General features: G+C 34.9%; 1 protein-coding gene across 3 annotated transcripts in view; it reads right to left on the reverse strand.

Moving 5' to 3' along the window:
* The window catches only part of Col11a1 (collagen type XI alpha 1 chain), a 165,462-nt gene that overhangs the window by 13,642 nt on the left and 130,541 nt on the right, over positions 1-21,279 (reverse strand). For all 3 annotated transcript variants that reach the window (XM_075981554.1, XM_075981552.1, XM_075981553.1), the window contains 9 exons: positions 20,065-20,118; positions 17,418-17,471; positions 16,716-16,823; positions 16,448-16,501; positions 15,510-15,563; positions 14,310-14,363; positions 6,902-6,955; positions 6,671-6,778; positions 6,141-6,194 (listed from right to left, as the gene is read on the reverse strand). In XM_075981554.1, the coding sequence (XP_075837669.1) occupies positions 6,141-6,194; positions 6,671-6,778; positions 6,902-6,955; positions 14,310-14,363; positions 15,510-15,563; positions 16,448-16,501; positions 16,716-16,823; positions 17,418-17,471; positions 20,065-20,118 (594 nt within the window). The remainder of the gene's footprint in view (positions 1-6,140; positions 6,195-6,670; positions 6,779-6,901; positions 6,956-14,309; positions 14,364-15,509; positions 15,564-16,447; positions 16,502-16,715; positions 16,824-17,417; positions 17,472-20,064; positions 20,119-21,279) is intronic.

Here is a 21,279-nt window from a genome sequence, read left to right on the forward strand (position 1 = left end):
TGAAATCATAAGAGGCTATAGGTAAGTCTCTAAATTCTTATTTCAAGTTCTGTTTATACTCTTTAAATATAAACTGATTTAATTGTGATCTCTGGAGAAAAAGATATATTAGATACTCAACGATTCCAATATAATTTAATCCTACATCTTCAATATTCACAGGAATATTACCAAAGTAATTTTAACTTAATTTATTAGAATACACATGCATTTTAAATTCAGGAATCTGAAAGCCCAAAACGTTCTTTTAGCCTATCTCATAGTACTTCTTCTCAGAGTGGTGACAAAAACCGAGGAAAAGATGGCGTCACTCAGCCAGGGAATGCAATATAGATTCAAGAAAGGCAAGGCAATTTAGCAAACCATTGAAGGTGAGTCTCAAAGGAAGTGAACTAAATTAGATTCCAAAAATTTAAAGGCAGAAATGGCTTCTGCATAGCAGACAGGAGAATGAGTGACAACATTCACTATAAGAATTTACTGAATAGAATTAAGGAATCAAAAGAAATGCTTAAACTTCTCAAATCTTAATTGAAAATCTTTACTTGTGAGCCAGAAATGGTTTTAGTAAATTGTAATATAGTGTTTTGACTGCAGCTATATTTTATAATATATGATACTTGACTATTTTCTTTGCCTCCGAAGTTTATTGTGATTAAAATTCTTGCAAACTAAAGACTCTAGGAAGATGAGTGAATGCATTGGGTTGGAAGGTCACAAGACCAACATATCAATTAGGATTCTCAATGACTACCTCAAGAGGATCAGCATGCTTCAGTTTAGCTATAGATTATTCTAAGATTTACAAACTGCCAGAGTTTTGGAAATGATCACTGTAACACAATTCCTTTTATTAACAAAGAAGCAGACATGACCTTACAAACTTGACAGGAAAATACAAGAAATTGCCCTAAAGTCTATAGACTTGATCCAACATTGTATTCTTCTTCAAATACAGAGCAAAGAACACACACAAAAGGTAAGGTTTTCTTTATCAGTAAGTTAAGTGAATAGAGTTCATTTCTAGTCAATTATTGGAACCCACCCCACTTTTCTTTCTTTCTTTTTCTTTTTTTTTTCCGAGACAGGGTTTCTCTGTAGCTTTGGTGCCTTTCCCGGAACTAGTTCTTGTAGACCAGGCTGGCCTCGAACTCCCAGAGATCCGCCTGCCTCTGCCTCCCGAATGCTGGGATTAAAGGTGTACACCACCACCGCCCTGCTCCCACCCCACTTTTCAAATGGTTTGTCAGAGAAGTACAAGTGACTCCCAAAATAATATAGCACCATTTTAAAATGACTTTACATGACTTTCCAGTAGCAATATTTAAAGAAATAATATACATGGGTAAGAGAATAATCAAATACTAATATATTTATCTTATGGCATCATAGGCATAAGTGACACTCTCAGTGTTAGAACAAAAATGTATGAAAGCATGAATAAGCAGTTCTAACAAAAAATAATTGCAGTTAAGAACCACACATTCGTATAAGTAACAGAAACCACTGAGAATCCTGGTTGAACATGATATATGCCAATTGAAAATCAGCATATTATCTACATATTGAAAATATGAACAGGGACCATATTTCTTGCTTCCTTATTATATACTCAATTTATCAGGCACATGAGATAGTTTATAGAAATTCTTGTATCAGAGGGAAAGCTGAGTTGCACACTCACGGGGCAGCCACAGCTCAGCCACTGTTACAGACACACGAGTCTTACATCTCCAAGTTTATTCACAATGTTTAAAAATAACTATATATCAATGTTAACATGATGAAAGAGGACTCTAGCTTTAAAACTGCCTGAATAAATATCAAAACACAATGCAAACATTATCACAACTTTCTTACTCCATCATAACCGTAAGGGGAAATGCTAGGAATTCTAATTGTTCATTACTGAGAAGAAATATACTAAACATGGTTTGCGTGTTAACTCTATTTTTAGGCTCTTTTTTTTTTAAAAAAATAGATACTGCTCATAAAGGTGTTTAGATGTAAAGGATGTTATTCTAAGTAAGATCATAAAAATTTACAAACCATGTTGAATATGATGCTGTTAATCTAAACCAGTCTTATGTTTTCAGTGACTACAAACAAAATTAGTGATGTCATGACAGTGAAGACAGTTCAAGGTCTCTCTCTTTGTATAGAAGAGACCAAAAACTTCAACTCTTCATATAAAAAATATGTTTTAAATTTTTATGTTGGTATTTACTCTTCAGAATATTATAAATGGAGAGCCCTTGGGGAGATATATAATTCATAAGCTATAAAGAGTAAAGGAAAACAGCAACCATGCATTCATAAATGTCCGAAATACACACAGGAACACTCCCCCCTGAATTATGCCCTGTGAAGCATCTGTCTTGAACTACAACTCACAACTATAGAGCACTGGGTTTTAAGAAAACTCTACACCCCAAACTTGACTAAGAGGATAATAGTAAGAAGTAGTACTTAAATATGCAAAAAATCAAATATCTTAACATTTAAACACATTTAATATGATAGAATGATATGTATTACAACCCCCGTTGCATAGTTTATGTGGAACATTAAAGAAAAATTTAAACTATAATTTAATAACCCTAAATTTTATTTAGGTTGGTATGTTTAAAAATTGGCACTGTCAGGTATTCATCATTTTTCAAAAAGAAGATATTAATGATATTAAAATTAATAAAAAATTTAAAATTGAGTAGTTTTCCATGGAAAGTAGTAGGTACTTAATATAAAAGAATATGGAACAAATATTTTAAAATTACTACAACCTTAATTATGCTTGCAAACATCAAATACATGCTTTTTAAATTACTCAACAATGTTAACTATGATCTTATAGAGGACATCTGAAATTATTCAGCATTCTCTGTCTTCTAAGACATGCCCATTTAAGGTTTCTTGATTGCTCAAAAAGTAATTCTACTTACAAAACAACGCAGGCTCATCATTGACTTTTCAGTTTAATGTTAAATTCATATGTGCTATGTATTTATTTTGAATTCTTTGGAGAAACTCTGTGTTGGTGTGTTGATATCTATATTTATAGATAGATAGATAGATAGATAGATAGATAGATAGATAGATAGATAGATGATAGATAGATAGATAGATAGATAGATAGATAGATAGATAGATAGATAGGATATATAGAGATTTAAGTTACATATGATCACAAAAACTAACTTTACTAGCTGGGCATGAGTCACTTCTGAAATATAGTACCTGAGGTCTGAGGCAAGGACGCAAATCAAAGCTAGCCTGAGTTACACAGTGACACAAAGGCCAACCTAGTCTATATAACGAGATTACTCCTTTTCAAAATGAAGGTAAATAAACAGGTTTGTTTCTGGTTTTTATTTTAAGAGAACAAAATGAGAATGCTCTCTAATAAGATCTATAATCGAATATAAGAAATTATAGGCACTTTCAAGAAGCAGAAAAAAAGACTTTATATGGAGGAAGTTGCAGAGATCTATCTACACAGTCTTGGATGTGAACGTGAATGTATTTGTAACTAGGAGGAAAACTAGGAGGAATAAAGAATTACCTATAAAAATTTCAAGTACATTAATTTTTAAATTTATTGTAAGCCTGTCTGAACTTTCAAATATTTTGGTCTCACCTCCCACATTTATCCTTACACAAGCCTCTCTACTTTCTTAGCAACTGGAAGCAAACACACAGGTGACCTGGGAATGACATCCTCTGCTGGCCTCTGTCACAGAACTCACCAAGCTACGTTCTAGCTGCTCTAAAAATAATCTCATTTGCCTGGTCAGCAACGTCTAATCCAGATTATAGGATACATATAAATGTGAATTTAGGGACCATTTAGCCACACTCACTCCAAACACAACACTGCAAAACTACAATATTTAGAAATATGTACAATTATTTCCTTCATATGATAATTCTTTACTCAGTGATATTACTACCCATTAGTTATGTAAGTGCTTCACAAAGAGCTCATTTTAAAAACATAAGAACCTATTAGGTGGGAAATATCACCTCTATTAACTTTAATTAAACTTAATATGATTTTATGGGATAGGATCAGATGCCCTTATTATTCTCCCTTTGAAACTGCCGAGGTTGGAGAAGGAGCATGGATCCTAATGACATCCCACAAGCACATAGGACTGCTAATTTCTTTAAGCAATGTGCTTGATTTGAAAGTGGGTGAATTTAACCTGTATCCAAAATAATACAATGGCAATGGGTTTCTGATCCTACTGCATGCACTGGCTTTGTGGGAGCCTAGGCAGTTTGGATGCTCAACTTACTAGACCTGGATGGAGGTGGGGGTTCCTTGGACCTCCCACAGGACAGGGAACCCTGATTGCTTTTCGGGCTGGGGGCGGGACTTAATTGGGGGAGGGGGAGGGAAATGGGAGGCGGTGGCGGGGAAGAGACAGAAATCTTTAATAAATAAATAAATTTATAAAAAAAAACAAAAAAAAAACAAAATAATACCTCACTCAAATTAAAACATGCTACTTCTAAAATGAATCTTGCTTAGCTGAGTAGAAATGTTCTGCAGATTGATTAAAACTATGAATATATATATATATATATATATATATATATATATATATATATATACACATATATACATCATAATATTCCCAAACGAAACCAGCAGCCAGGGAATGAGTATGAGTGTGTTGGGCCATCCTAATGCTTACCATTGCATTTTCCAAAAATGATTTGAGATGTTCATCCTTCTTATACTGTAAACTCACATTTACTTAAGCATTAGAAACACAAATTTTGTAGACTTTAATCAGCTGGTGTGTCTGATGGTTTTATTTTTAACATTAGCTAAAGGAAATCTCCAGCAAGGTGCTTTTATTTCATCTGCTGAAAGGTCAGAATGCTTATTGGAAAATCTAACATTACAAGAAAAAAAAAACAGGTAAATTTTAGGTGATATTTAGGCAAAGCATTGTGCTACCAGAATCTGAATCTGCAGTGAGGACTTTACCACATTAAAGGAGAATATTTCCTAAATAGCTATGCAGATCTGGAGCTGACCCAGCTTTGCCCAGGGCTCAATTTCTATGATAATCAGATTATGTATGGAGTACATAACTAGTAATCTCCTGCATCAAATCAATTAAAGATTCGACAACATTTATCTAGTTACTAAATAAGTAATCTAACTTCTGAAGTGCAATTTTCAAAAGATCTTAACACATGATTTTTATTGAGACTATGTTGGAACTTGTGATTTTCTTAATGAAAGGAATAGTCGAATATGTCCTGAATGATTAGAATATGGTTCCACTTTTGATGCTTGCTGACTATGTATATATTCTAAGTAAAGACTATGTTTAGGACAAGGGGGATGTAAATAAAATTCAAGTTACTTTAAGAAAGGATTTGGTTATTTAAAGTAAAATGTATCACACTCCCTTATTGCTATCAGTATTATTTACTTTTTTGATTAATACTTCATAGTTATGTAAAAATCAATGTTTAAAAACCTTTGCCAATTGAAGCAATTTATAAATGAACGTGACCAGGCAAACAATGATTCTGAAGGACATGTTTTCGTTCTCGTGTCATGCCCATATTGTATCAAGGATAACTTTGGACCCTAAGACACTGTCTGAGTCCTGCATGCTTTGCTGCATTTATTAAGCATGCTGCTTGCACATGAAATTCATGGTCCAATTACATTATAAAAATAATCACATGGCTTTTTAGAGCTCAGCATAATGTCCTGTTTCTGAACCTATTTATCTCAAAAAGAAAACCATCTATTTGGGCAGCTACCAACTTCTTGTGCGGACATTTCTTCATAAGTGAAGATCCAGAAAAGAAGTTTAATCACATACACTTTGAGGAACTGTCTGCACTGAGAAAAAATCCCTGGTTGGAACATTAGTAATATTTTCTTCTGAGTAGAAAAGACATTTCTTCTTCTAACAGGTATGAGGAAGGAATATTCTCTGGGCCACTGGCATACTTTGCATGCTGTTAGCAGTATTGTTTTTCTCCTTGAATGTGCAATATTCCTTCTTAAAAAGTACAAACCTCTTTATAAAACACCACTCACAAATTCTAGCCTACAAAAACTTTATTTTGGGAATTCTCTATAAATAAAGAAAAATGACACTCACCAGAGGACCAGGGGGTCCATCTTGGCCAGCAGCACCAGGGAGTCCTTGTTCTCCCTACATAAAAGAAAATGAAATTTTGTTTGCTAAACAAGACAATATCTATTATTTTTAAATGTTGGACAAACAGAAAGAAAAGAATTGGCATCCGTAAATTGTACCACTTCAAACACAAACAAATACTGTAAGGTTGTTTATATTCTCTTTACCTGTACGTGTATATACACTCATGCATACATGTATACATACTTATATAAACACATAAACATATGCAGAGATATATGTACAAAATATTTCATCACTATGACATTAGAATTTAGTTCTCTTCTGCTTTATTAAAACAAATGAAATACTTAAATATTTTAGATGGATTCTTAAGTTATTCAAATTGCCATTTAATAACTTCTATAGAAATACTGGATTTCTTTAAAGCACACTAAGTTATAAAGCAGAAACATTAAAAGCATTTTGATTCAAAGATATTGAAATTTAAAGTTATTTTTATAGCAATCCCTCTTAGGACAGATGCTCACCACAGGACCAGGGATGCCTCGAAGGCCTTCTGCACCAGGCTTTCCAGAAGGACCCTGAGGTCCAACAGGGCCAGTTTTCCCAGGAGGTCCTTCAGCACCAGCTTCTCCCTGTTTGGAAATGAAACATGTGGGCACATTAATAACGTTAAAGCACATGATACCGTTTACTGTGTGGAAATAGATGCCTTTTGGTGCATAAACAGCCTAACTTATCTCTTCTTCACGTCTTACCTTAGCACCTTTTTCTCCTTGCCTTCCTTCTGAACCCGGAGCCCCTGGAGGACCCTGTAAATAGAAAATTGTATTTAGAGATGTAGTATCTTAAAAGAAATAATGCTGAGCAACTATATGAAAATGCAGGAACTGCTGATAGACTATTAAGGTATAGTTACATCTTACTTCTCTATTTAAAACATGATTCTGAAATTTAACACTAATTTCATGTAAAAATTGCTGTTTAGATCTTTTTTTTGTTGTTGTTGTTTTTCGAGACAGGGTTTCTCTGTGGCTTTGGAGCCTGTCCTGGAACTAGCTCTGTAGACCAGGCTGGTCTCGAACTCACAGAGATCCGCCTGCCTCTGCCTCCCGAGTGCTGGGATTAAAGGCGTGCGCATGCGCCACCATCGCCCGGCCTGTTTAGATCATTTAAGATAAATCAACTAATAAAGTCCAGATCGTTACATAACATCAACAAAGACTGTACAAACCCAACTTTTCCACAATGCTGATGAAGAGTGGGGTGTAGCAGTGCATGAAAGCAGAGGCAGGTGGATTGCTGTGAGTTTTAGGCAAGTCTGGGCTACAGAATGAGTTCCAGGTTATCCAGGGCTACACAGTGACATCAAGTCTCAGAAAAAAAAATGCCAATAAAAAATACTGACATTGAATGAAAATGCTAGAGATTATTTGCTATTTTGAATTTTCAGAGTTCCTTGAATATATTGAAGTTATTTGCATTTTTATATTTAAGGATGTTTCAGAGGTGGCTCAATCTAAGAACACCTAAATACTCAAGCTTTCTAGGATCATGCCCCAGCTAAAGAAGACTAACATGTACAATAATGAAGCTCAAAAATCTGAGGAGTTTCATTCTTATGGGAAGATTTAATTCACAAACATGTAAGATTAAAAATAATTTGATTTTTAAAACTCTAGCCTAGAGATAAAAAGATTATACTCAAAATATCATAGAAAGGCATATGTAAAGAAAGATTTAGTAAGGAACTAATGATCTCTAAGTAATTTTTCCAGTGATCACATTTAACATTATTGACAGAGATTAGATATGGAGGTTGGACAGCGTAGATACAATGGTGACATTTTGCGAGACATGAAGATAATATTTTGTTTTGCTTTAGATGGTATTTCAGTATTTTACTGTGAATGCAGGCTCATCTTCCATGTTATTTCTCAATATTATATTTACCAAATTAAATAAATATCATTCACTTCTTCAAACTCTAGTTCCAGGAACTCATTTTAAATGTGATAGCCAAGGAAGATTTTTAAATCACTTATTTTTCCAATAGCATGACTGCAACCACACTTAGTAATAAAATTCGTGGTGCCTCAAAATAATTGTATAAATTCTGTGAACTGTTCCTTAAGGTGGTAGCAATATGCTGAGTTGTAAGAGATACTTTAACTACAGGCTTTTGGTGTGCTCATGTGGTTTTCTTTTCGACAGGGAGAAACAGATCCTGAGGGACCTCCTCCAGTGGATCTGTTTATTCGGCAGTATTTGCATCGAGCACAATCTTTGTTTTTTTCCTACCATTACAACGTTGAGGCAGAAACTGTATTGTTACCCTAGTCAGTAGAATATATATTTTAAAAACATCACAATAACAAGTATTTAGAGAAAAGCAATAATCAAATTCACCTGAGCAGCAGTTCTTTCTCCCCCCCGCCACTCCTTTCTCTCTCCCTCTTTCTGGAGCTCACCCTTTGCTGTTCTACTACCATCTTTTTCTCATGCTACCTCCCTCGATTGTGGTTTGCTTGTAAAGGCCATAGGTGATGTGGGAAGAAGGCCTTTCCTTATTCTAAACTGCTTATGTTGAACTGTCCAGCCTGCACAGCTAGCAACCAAATGCATTTTGTTCCTTATAAGTCACTCAGTCTTCCTCTTTGGCAATGGATACACAAACAGATAAATTCAAGACCCATGGGAATCCTGTTTTTAGTTGTTTCTCATAAGTTTGCATAAAATAAACTAGTTAAATTTATCCCTAAAAGATGCTATTATTCTATTTTTAACTCATGAGAAATGACATCATATAATTTTTTCCACTATTAGTAGTTTACAATATGGTCTTATATTTTGTTCATTCTGCCATTCAGTTCTCAAATATGTACATATTACTTATGCTACAAATTGTGCTATGCATGATGAAAAGAACTACAAAGTAAAATCAAACCATAAGGAATATACAAAAATTTCTTACAAAGACAAACATAAAATGTATGAAGATGAGGTCAATGTATAAAATGTGTATTTGATTCACTTCAGGGGGAAGAAAGACTAGAAAATCGCCCACCAAATGGGATCATAGGGACTCATAGAGACTTAACTGACAAGCAGTCAAGTCGTATGTAAGGGTCTGACCTAGGTCCTCTACATATATATTATAGTCAAGTATCTTGTGTTCTTGTGGGACTGCTAACAGCGGGAGTAGGGGTTATCTCTGATCTTTTTCCTATTTTGGTAACCCTTTTCCTTCTACTGGATTGCCTTATCCAGCCATAACAGGAGGGTTTGTGCCTACTCTTAGTGTAACTGGACATGTCATGTTTGATTGATAACTCTAGGGGAATGAAGGGAAGAAAATAAAGGAGGAGTGGATGAGAGGGGGAAGTGGAGGGAAACAACTGGGAAGGGAAAAGGGTGCACAAGCTGTATTTGGGATGTAATACATACAAAAAGAATTAAGAAAGAAAGAGAGAGAGAAAAAGAGAGAGAGAGGGAGGGAGAGAGAGAGAGAGAGGGAGGAAGGAAGGAGAAAAGATGAGAGGGAGAGAGGTTAGGAGGGAGGAAAGGAGAAGGAAAGGAAGGAAGGAAGGAAGGAAGGAAGGAAGGAAGGAAGGAAGGAAGGAAGGAAGGAAGGAAGGAAGGAAGGAAGGAAGGAAAGAAGGAAAGAAGGAAGAAAGAAAGTGAAATATATTTTACTCAGTGTTGTAGAATATAGCACTGTAGAGAAAACAGCCTCTAACTTCATCAGATAGGTTATGTCTGCTTATAAGAAACCATCACGAGTGGGACTGTCAACTATTAACATCAGAGAAAACAGTAAGAAAGAAGAATCACTTAATCCTTTTTTGAGTCTAGTTGCTCAGAGCCATTTGTAAGCCACTCTCGCCTAACTTTCCTGCAACATCAGTAGTAATAGGGTACTTGAGTATATACGGGTGCATAGGGGGTGATGATAATCCCATATGCATAGTTAGGAACAATCCATCATCTAACCTGAAGACTTTCCAATGTGGCTGCACTGGGTAGCCCACACACTGTATGCCCCCCAACCAAAAACCCATTAGTTTGGGCTGAAAAAAATACCTCAGCAGTGAAGTGCACATACTGTACTTGTAGAGTACCTGATATGGGTAATATTCATATTATAATATTATACATGTATATTTATATTAATACTTTAAGAAAATATTTAAACTCAATAGTCCCCCTAATTGAACCTTGGTGGAACCATATTTTGGCTTATTTTTTTGGATCTATAGATTCTGTTTACTTTTCTTCAAAGAATCAATTTTAGAATCAATTTTAGAAATATTTGAATTGAAGGCTAGGGATTGAACACTCACTATATAGATAAATTGTGTGCTGAAATTCCAAAGGTCATTGATAAGTGCTTTAAGAAAGTATACTTTTGTTATGAATTATTACAGTTATGACCCAAGGTACACGTGATACAATATTATAACTTAATTTTCCTACTTGTTCAATAACTATTAGAATGATGTTTCTAAGTATAATTGTCACACACAATGTTCTAATCAATACTCTATTAGTCTTAGCCATTTGTGAGATTCATGCAGAAAAAATGGCAACATCAGTTACTAGTAATTTCAACTTCCATTATAAAACATTATAGCAAATCAGTTATTGGTTTACTTTCCTTTTGCCTCCAAAGCAGGCAAATTAAAGATAAAAGATATGTTTCTTTAGATAATATCTATATGATGCATACTGAAGACTGTACATTTTGGGTGGGTTAAAGAGAGTTGTTTGTAATGTATTGAACTATCTCATCAGCCTGCTGAAGAATGATTACAGTTATTGTGTAGGAGGGTTGTTAAATCATTGGTCATGTCTCTGAAAATGCTGGTCATTAACACACACCTCCAGCGGCTATTTATCTCTGGGACAGAGAATTAAGAAGTTACCCCTGTGGTTTACAGATCTTAATACTCAGATCCTTTGCTCATTCTTGACACATAGGACATCTCAGACTACAATAACATAGTGTGAAACTTCCCGCCACTCTTTACATGACCAAAAATCAAATGTTTGACTTGCTGTTGGAGCTCTAAACATGCTACTTACATCTCCTTGGTGAAATTATTCTAGCAAGAGTCAGTTCTAGAAATATTTGAATAATAATCATTTAATTTATGGAATTTTAATGCAGGCTTTGCCCTATGGTTCCTCTCCACTCCGAATCATTTTGCCATCTTTCTTCTACTTTACAAGTTCAAGCAGCCATGTGCTGGTGGTGTAAGCCATTAATCCCAGCACTCGGGAGGCAGAGACAGCAGATCTCTGTAAGTTCGAGGTTAAGCTGGTCTACAAGAGCTAGTTTCAGTATAGGCAAAACTACAGACAAACCCTGTCGAGAGAAAGAGAGAGAGAGACACAGAGAGAGAGACAGACAGAGAGAGAGACAGACACACAGAGAGAGACAGCTCAATATTTAATTCTTAATGTTAAGGTGAACTATATCTCATTATTAAAGCGTTGGACAATGGAGTAGCTTTTCACACCATTAAATAGATCTTATATTGATGGAGGAAAGTGGATTACTTGTCAATCAGATAAAGTCAGTTTAGTATGTTGGTTAATTTAACTTAATGTAAAAAGCAATTAAGCACATTGAGCTGAGGAGAACTCAGGTTAGATTTAATGACTTCACATGCCAAAGGAGGAAGGCCTGCATGCGTACTGCTCAATAGTGCTCACTCAGTTTGATCCACTACATCAAAATGAATATGAATAGTATTGTAAGCTTAGTGCAGTCCCCACAGATACCATACAACATGTAATACATCTATTCAAAGTCTTTCTATTGTGCTTACAAAGTGAGTATTGTAGCTTAAAAACAATCCTTCATATTTTTAATTGGTATTTAAAATAAATAGGCAGATAAACTGCAATTTTGATAAGGATTATCTTCAAGTAATTCACCAAAAAATCAACCCATTTTCAAAGTAACTTTATATCATGATTCATCCAAGGGATCTGAAATAATACAACTGAAATTTAATTTATTTTAAAATATCTAAAATTTTAAAATGGAAAGTTTATAAAAATCAGTTCGGGTTGTACTGCTGAGATACAAAGGTTCATTGAGAGAAAATGTTTATAAGAGTAAGATAACTCTAGAAATAAGTAGTATTTTTAATTAATCTGTGATTTTGGGTCACTGAAGAGCAAGTCATTTGAGAAAATAATTTTGATGTTAACCACACAGTTTATAAACATATAGATTAGACAAAAAGAGAAGTCTGTATAGAAAACATTGAAGAAGATATGGGTGAAAGACACAACTATAGAACATTCACTATGAGAACTGTAAAGCATTAAGTACTTTGCAGTAAAAATATAGGATGTTTGGATAGAAAAATATTCAAGTAATAAGGTTTAATGACGAATAAAATGTCCTCCAGTGAGAGTAGCCTATGTAGACAAGCAATTCATTCTTGCTGGATTTTTTTTCAAAAATTTAAAGAACTAAGAACAATTATCCAAAAACCATCCCTAGATTAACAGGGAGACAACCTAATTCATTCTACAAGGCAAACATTGCCCTTGTAATAAAACCAGACAAGGACACTAAAGAAGCAGTTGAAGTATATATTATCACTGATGATCACAATTCAGGATTACAAATTAACAATAAATGAAATCAAAGATCAAATAAAATTACTCATTAAGGTCAAGTGAGATGTATTTAAACATTTAAAAGACAGCTCTAATATGAAATGACTAAATATATTGCACACAACAGTGAAGAATGAAAGCCATGTGATATTGTCAATGGATGTAAAAGAGTAAAAGTAGATTTAAAATACGGTCTGGTACTCCCTTTACTGATTATATTTCCAAAGGGAATTAAATCCACCTACCAAATGCTCCCTGCACTTTTATACCCCATGCAGCACCAGTCATGACTGCTAAGATAGCGAATCCAACAGACAGATGAATGTCTACAGAAAATGTGACAATTATATCTAATGGGGTACAAGTCAGCCAGACAGAAAGGTGAGATCCTGTCATTTGTGGGAAATTGAATGGAATTGGAGAGCATTATGTCATGTGACATAAGGTAGACATGGACGCCCGAAGACAAATGGCTCTTGTCTTCACTTATATATAACAGTTAAAGTGAACACAGGGTAGTTTTGCTAAGAAGAATGGGGAGGGAACAGGATAAAACATTACTAGTTAACAGGTACAAAAACAGATATAGAGATAACAATTTTAGTTTTTAATTGACCTCAATTGTTGTGGGATGACTATCGTTCACAAGAACCTAACACAGAGTCTACATACATCTCAAAGGCAGAAGCTTCAAATATAAGAAGTACAGGGAAGATCATAGACCTGTTTTGTTCATGTATATTGTAAATATGCATTAAAATATCAGATTTTTATCCATTAATACCTTAAATTATTATTTCTAATTAAACCAAAATCTTTAAATCTCTTTTAAGATGGTATATAGTCAATATCCTGCTCTTTTTTCAATAATTTACATGTGTTTATTTACATTATGTTTGTCTTCATGTGCACAAAAGAATGTGCACACGGTCAGACTAAAACACAGCTTTGCAGGGGTCAGTTATCTCCTTTGGTCACATGGAACTGGGGACAGAACACAGTATTCTGGGCTTGTTGATAAGGACTTTTACCCGTTGAGATATTTCACCTGCACAGAACCAGTTATTGTGACCATAGCTGCCTCTTTGCTGCTATCATCTTTATGCAAACTCTGCTTCATTAAAAATCATGGTTCCAAGTCCTTAAAATTTGACAACATAAGGCCGTCTACAATATAGTTGGGTGCTTGCAGTGAATCTACTGAAATGGATTCATGCTTTCACGATGTATGTGTACACTCGACTCTGGGCATTTCACTCTCGTGGAGAATGCCAGGGGCTGGAACAGGAACTGTTCAACAGCCCTCAACATTTGTTTGGAGGAGCAGGTAACTCTCAACAGAGGAGTTGTTTGACTTATTCAAACTGTGACAGTAACATGGTTAAAATGTACTCTGAGTAAGTGAAGATTTTGACATTCTGAAGAAAGTGATTATATGTCAGCCTCAGATGCTTCCGGCAGCTTGCATGGGTAATACCGATCTAAATGCACAGGGAACAATTCAAATGAAGAATGAGAAAAACTTACTCTCTTTCCAGGAGGACCTGGTGGGCCAGCCTCACCAGATGGACCAGGGGGACCCTAAAAATGAATATAGTTAGATATAAATATAAAATTTACTATTTAATAGGCTGGGTATTTTTCATAACCAACATAATTTCTCCCAGTATAAGCTGAAACTGACTTGCATCTCATTGATACATTAAAACCCTCAGCCCCCATTCAGAGACATGAATAGCTTCTAGATAGTGAGCTGGTAAACTTATTTGGCAAACTCTTCATGAATATAGGAAAGTTCTTTGGATTTTCTCTATGGAACCTTATACCATTTAAAAAGCAGCAATAGAAATTCAGCAAACACTTGACATATACATTTATAAGTTTGATAATAGACTACAAACTTTTAACATCTTGATTTACTACCTATAAACTTCTCACACAGCACTAGTAATTTTTGTTCCACTGTGTAAATAACTATGTGAGGATGTATGTCATAAGTATACCTTAGATTTCCAACACCTAAGGAACAGAACCTTGTAAGAAACTCACATTTCTTCAGAACTACTTAATTTAACACCTTTAATATTTTCTCCTTTCCTAAGTAGCCCATGTGGCCGAAACATTTCTGTGTCTATACAAAAATTATTAAAATGTCTATACTAGGTTTCATTTAGCCACTTGGCTGAAATAGCATATGAACTACAACAAGCTACCAGTCTGATATTCTTACTTTTATATTCATTATTTGTGTTTACAATGTATTATCTTTTCATAAACAAGTGGAAGTGTGGGAATCTTTGACTGTTTTGCCCGATTTGGGGATCTTTTTTCTCCTGCTGGGTTACCTCAACCAGCCTTGACTTCAGGGTCCGTGCACTGTCTTATTCTATCTTTTGCTGTATTAGGATCGTGGCCCTGAAAGGCCTGCTCTTTTCTGCAGAAAAAGGGGGGTTTTGTCTTGGGGAAAGGGGAGCTAGAGAGGACTACGAGTGGAAGGTGGGGAAGTTACTGGTGAGATGTATTGAATGTGAGGAGACCTGACAAATTAAGAAAAATAAATAATTAACAGTGGGACAAGCCCATAAACAGATGATGGCATACTCTGAGGAGGGCATACACAAAATACACAATAAACTTTCATTGTAGAAGAGTAACCATGTTGAAATGCCTTTTTAAAATGCACGGAGCTATAGAAGATGATGAAAAATAGTAAGGTTTCTTGCCTACCGGTTGCCCTGGATCTCCATCTTCGCCCTTGTCACCTCCGACACCATCTTGCCCCTGTAATTGACAGTGAAAATTAACCCAAATATTTCTTATTGAATCTTATTATTATAAAGATACAAAACTTACACAGACTACTTTGGTATAGTGTTCAAATAAACTGTGATCAGATGGATAAATAAAATTATAACACTTATTTTTTAGATAATGGCACCTCTTCCTCTTTCCATAAATACTTGGGAAATTATTAAATACTTGGGAAATCATAAATGAGGAAGACTCACTTGATATATAAGACTAGTGCTTCAGTTCACAAGGAACAGACATAATACAATTCAAAGTAGGATTTGCATAATAAATGGAACTAAGAAATAAAGGCTTAACCAGGCGGTGGTGGCACATGTCTTTAATCCCAGCACTCTGGAGCTAGAGGCAGGTGGATCTCTGGGAGTGCAAGGACAGCCTGGTCTACAAGAGCTAGTTCTAGGATAGGCATCAAAGCTACGCAGAGAAACCCTGTCTTGAAAGACCATAAAAAAGAAAATAAAAGAAAAGAAGGAAGGAGGGAGGGAGGGAGGGAGGGCGGGAGGGAGGGAAGGAAGGAAGGAAGGAAGGAAGGAAGGAAGGAAGGAAGGAAGGAAGGAAGGAAGGAAGGAAGGAAGGAAGGAAGGAAGGTCTTGAACTTTATAATAAAAGTATAGCTGCTACTTTTGCTTGGGTAATCCAAAAAAGTTTCAAGAATTGTTTAAATGAAGCAGGCAGTCACATAACAGAGAGCAAGAATCACCGGTTATATAAATGTTGTGGTCGGTGTCATTTCTGTTTGTTTCATTTGTCTTTCTGTCTTTAAAGTTCATTTATAAGATAATTTTTTAAGTTGTTACTGTAGACTGAGGGAACACCAACACTAAATCATCCTTTTATTTCTCTACCAGACTTACTGCAGGGCCAGGTTCCCCAGGTGGACCAGGATCTCCAGGAAAACCAACAGGCCCCTAGAGAGAAAATAAATAAATAGAATAAAACAAAAGTTTCATAATGCTATTTTTTTAGTGCTTCAAGAGATTAGAGTCATGGTATTGGCTGGTTAGATATATTCTCCAGACAGGGAAAAAAAATTGAAAAGAGCAAAGAATGCATGCAAATATTTTCTATGAAAAGCTAGGAGAGGATCAAACACAAATTTCATCATAAAGATAACAAACTCACTGGGTTCCCCTTGGGACCATCATCACCAGGTGGCCCCTTAGCACCAGCAGGACCTGCAGCACCAGGAGGCCCAGCTTCTCCTTTCTCTCCTCTCTCTCCTTTGGGACCCTAAAGGATACAACCAAAAGCAACAATTACTTTATAAGCACTGTTTCAAGATCTTAACCTCAATACTGTGGGTTGTATAATTCTCTGCTTTTATAGTCTGTATACTACAATGCAAAATTTCTAACAGAATCCAAACTGAATTAATTAGATGCCAGTAGTCATGAACCCTGCTGCTAGATTTTCAAAATATTTCTAGATTGTCATGGGAATGTAATAGTTTTAAGATCAGTTTAATTTATTTTAGAATAATCCATTTTAATTAACAAATATTTAGTTAATGCGGGAAGGAAATTGTTGCTTTGTTTCTATTATGAACAGTTCACTAAACACAATGTTGCATAATGAACACCTTAGGTTTAAAAGTCTAAACTCATGCAAATGTGACTGTTTAAATCTTAGATACTAATCAAAATATGCAGAGGATTGTCAGTTATTAAACAATAAGTTTTTGTAGTTGTGGGCACAATAAGTAAGTTGGAAAGGAAGAGTAAAAACGAATACTGTTAGGATTCAAGTTCAATGTTCAAACACTCTAAAAGAATTCCTAAATATCTAATGAAGCCTCATAAGGGACTTTAAGACTACAGAACTTACACCTGTGCCGGCTTCACCAGGGGGTCCGGGGTTCCCTGCTTCTCCAGGTTCACCCTACAAAGAAAGCATCAGATAATGGTAAGAACACAGCAATCGTTCTATCTGTAATAATGCCCTTAGGATAGGCATCCTAATTTAGACCAGCCTCTACCTTTAGTGTTTAAAACACATCAAAAGTCTAATAAGAAGGAGAACTTGGATTAATCACAATAATTCAAGAGAAGAAATTGAATAAAACCGGCTTTGTTTTGGAAAGATGAAATCTAGCACATGAGCTCAGGTTATCACCAAGCTATAGCAACAATCAGACATTTTCTAACAGTTTGCATTCGTGCAAAATCAAAATTCAAATTATAATCAGGATTATTAATTTTAAAATGCAAGTTGTTCTTTTTTACTAAATTATAAATCTCTTGCTATTGAAATACATCAGTAAAAACTTGCAGCTATATTGATAATACTATAGAATGAATTTAGGAAGATTAGTGTAAAATAAAGAATTACTTAATCAAAAGTCCTATATTTGAATTTTTAAATATTATAAATCTAATTGTCTTTATGATCTCATTCTAATCCAACTAGATATATGCCATATCATCTGACCAGTGGAGAAAATGTCTTAGGAACCATAAATCCATATTTCAATGAAGGTAACATGAAGACTATCCAATTTGTAAGGTTTATGTACAAAGAATATTTCCCTGCGATTTAGCTACAAAGTCTACTGCTAGTGTGCTTTTCTTAGAGATGCACAGAATATAGTGTCTTATTCCAGTGATTACTCAAGTGAAGGGACGCAGCACACACATACACATACGAACACGCACACACACACACAGACACACACAGTGTTCCATTCAACAGTCTTAGTTCCAACATCAGTGTCAGGATTCTGAAACGGATGGGATTCTTCTAGTTATTATTTAATCACTGGTATCACAGGTCTTCCTGCACATACTAGTAATTCTAGATCGGCTTGAAATTTTCCTTAGTAAGTACAAACAAAATTTCTTAGTCTTCTTAGATACACCACATTTTGATTTCTTAAGGCATTTGTATAGCTGTGATGGCATCAAGTACTTTCCAGGAATTTCTCAGTTATGGGATTGCCTGAAAATTTTGTCTTCCCCAACATAAGCGGCAAATATACTGTACTTTGGACAAATATTACAAGTAAAATATTGCATTTACATTATATATGAAGAAAGTACTTATTAAACTATCTTAATATGATTAAATAATATGCCAGTAATTTTGGGTGATGCTGTTCACATAAATGAAATGAAACAAAGTACTTTGTCATTCAAATAAATGGCAAAATATTATAAATCTAATTGTCTTTAGAACCCAGAAGATATGTTTCCAAGAAAGAAGGTGAAGGGGAAAAATTGGTAGTATTTTTCAAGACAGTGGTGTCTCGGTTGGTGGTCTTGTCTTATGCTTTTTATGCTAGGACTATTAATCGCACTAAGAATTTTTCTTGGAATAACTCTGACTGTCTCAACATATATCTTTCTCCATAAGATTATAAACAAATTTCTTAAAAGCAATTGTCAAAGAAACTGCATTCTTTATCCACTAAGAACTAGAAAGTATAATTTGTTTCTAATTTAGTAATTATTAGATATTTGAATAGTGAATCATCTGAAGTTAATTATAAATACAAGAGTTGGGGTGAAAAGCAAGAGGAAACACCAATATGATGTTTATCAGTCTAATTCCATTACACTGTTTTTAGAGGGTTAACTCTTTTAATGAACATAAATGAAGTTAATTATAAAATAAAATGTGTTAAAAAGAATTCAAAGCAAAGAAGAGAATCATGTTTCAATGTTGGACTAAGAACACTACAGCTATCCCATTTTACATACCTTCCCGGTATAATATTTTATGGTATAAATAAATTTTTTGTTCTTCCAAACTGGTGAATCATTTTCTCAAGTAAATGTCAATGACAATTTTCTTAAGAATTCTATTAAGATGTGAAGTTGAATACATAAATAAAAAAATCAAAGAATCATTTTGACATTTTCAAAAAAGGAAGAATGGATTTTTAAGATGAAATAATGTTTACCAGGAAAAGGGGCTGTTCTGTGCACAGATGTTATGGCATATGCCAAGAGCTTTGAAAAATGCCAGAGATGGGCTGAGGGGTAGCAATGAGAAGGTGACAAAAATCAGTGATTAATTGTTTTCTGATGTGAAAGACTCCTTTCGTCTGTGGATCCATTGTAGAAGTGTTTCCTTTGCTTTTAAGTACCAAGTGTCACTAATGAAAGGCACTGTAGTCTCGTCAGACTTTCAGAGGCTGAAGTGGAGCTTGGCATTGTCACTTTCTAATGAAGAAACATTCACCAAATCACTGCAATTAACTAAGCCTCAGCTTTCCTTTCACGGAAGGAGAGCACAATGACTCCAACACAGCCGCGAAACAGGAAATAATCTGAGCGCAGCATTCATCGCCACAGGTGTCGCTACAAAACATCAGCGTTTAATTTCAATGTGTGTAGGTTCTAGAATAAATAATACTGAATTTGGGAATACATGTAGACCACTTAGCACCAAACCTACGGTAGCAATATGTAAAATATGCCCAGCAATGCTCAAAGCTCTTGATTTCTGGCTGTTTTAGCCAGCATGCCCTTACCTTTTGTCCCACCCCACCAACAGAACCAATAGAGCCTGGGGGTCCTTGTGGTCCCTGAGAAGTAGAAAAAGAAACGGAGTTATACTTCTAATAAAATGTTCTGTTCACACACATATAACTAGAGTGTTCAAAGTGAGTATTATGTACAGGAATACTGAGTAAATTGAGGGGGTGAAACAAAAAGTAATGACTTTTTCAGTTGCCACATTTGTTAACAGCAAATAATTTAATATATTACATCAGGTTTTAGCTTCCCCAGGATTTGGAGCATAAGGCAAAGAGATTTTCCAAACTTTGCCATGTATTTGTTAGTTGAAACAAAATTCCAATGTCTATGCCCGTGGAAAAATTGGGACAGTTTTACAATATGATTTTCTATTGAATCAGAGTCATCGCTGTATTTAAAAAGAACTTACTGCATAGGAAAAACAAACCCTTTATACACTGCTAGGCATGAGATTCCCTCCAGGGAATCTAATGACAGCTGAATATCTTTTCTAGTTGAGCAGCGACTGATATCTTTTATCAGTTCTGATCTGATAAAATTAAAGGCACGTAGGAGAGAAAATAAATCTCATCCAAAAGAATGTGGAAAACAGGTGGCTTCATTTGCCAAACATGAAGTCAGAAGCAGATCATATAGACTAGAAATCTTTGAAGGTCATGGTAGCAGAGAAGCATTATTACTTTTCCAAATTCTGTAATATTCCATCAGAATACTGGATCCGTTTCTAAGGGGAGTGTCCTCCTTAAATAACCAAGAAGAGACTGTTTTCTCTCGATGAGAAAGAGTGCACAAATGCACATATTTCTCTGATTGATTTATAGACTCAAAATGCAGGAGGTAAAACATTTAGGTAAAAACTTTTATGTGGATACATATGTAACAGGTGTTTAGAGCACACACCTAGGCCAGTATATTCAAAGACAATTACAACCCCCTCACACCATTGCCAATGAGAAATCTTAAACTTAAGAATTCAACAACCATTTATAGAACATTTATCATATATCAGCAACAGTATAAGTACACTATTCTGAGCCATATGATTTATAATAATACAAATGGTATTTTTCACCAATAAATATATATTAAGCGTGATCTGGGTGTCTGTTTTATATTAGTGGTAAATTTTTCAGGAGAAAGGCCATTTCTTACTTTCTATTGAAATGGCATGAGTAGATGATCATTGGGTTCTCTTCCACTTCTGTGTA

This window comes from Microtus pennsylvanicus, chromosome 7, assembly GCF_037038515.1.
Source record: "Microtus pennsylvanicus isolate mMicPen1 chromosome 7, mMicPen1.hap1, whole genome shotgun sequence".
NCBI lineage: Eukaryota > Metazoa > Chordata > Mammalia > Rodentia > Cricetidae > Microtus > Microtus pennsylvanicus.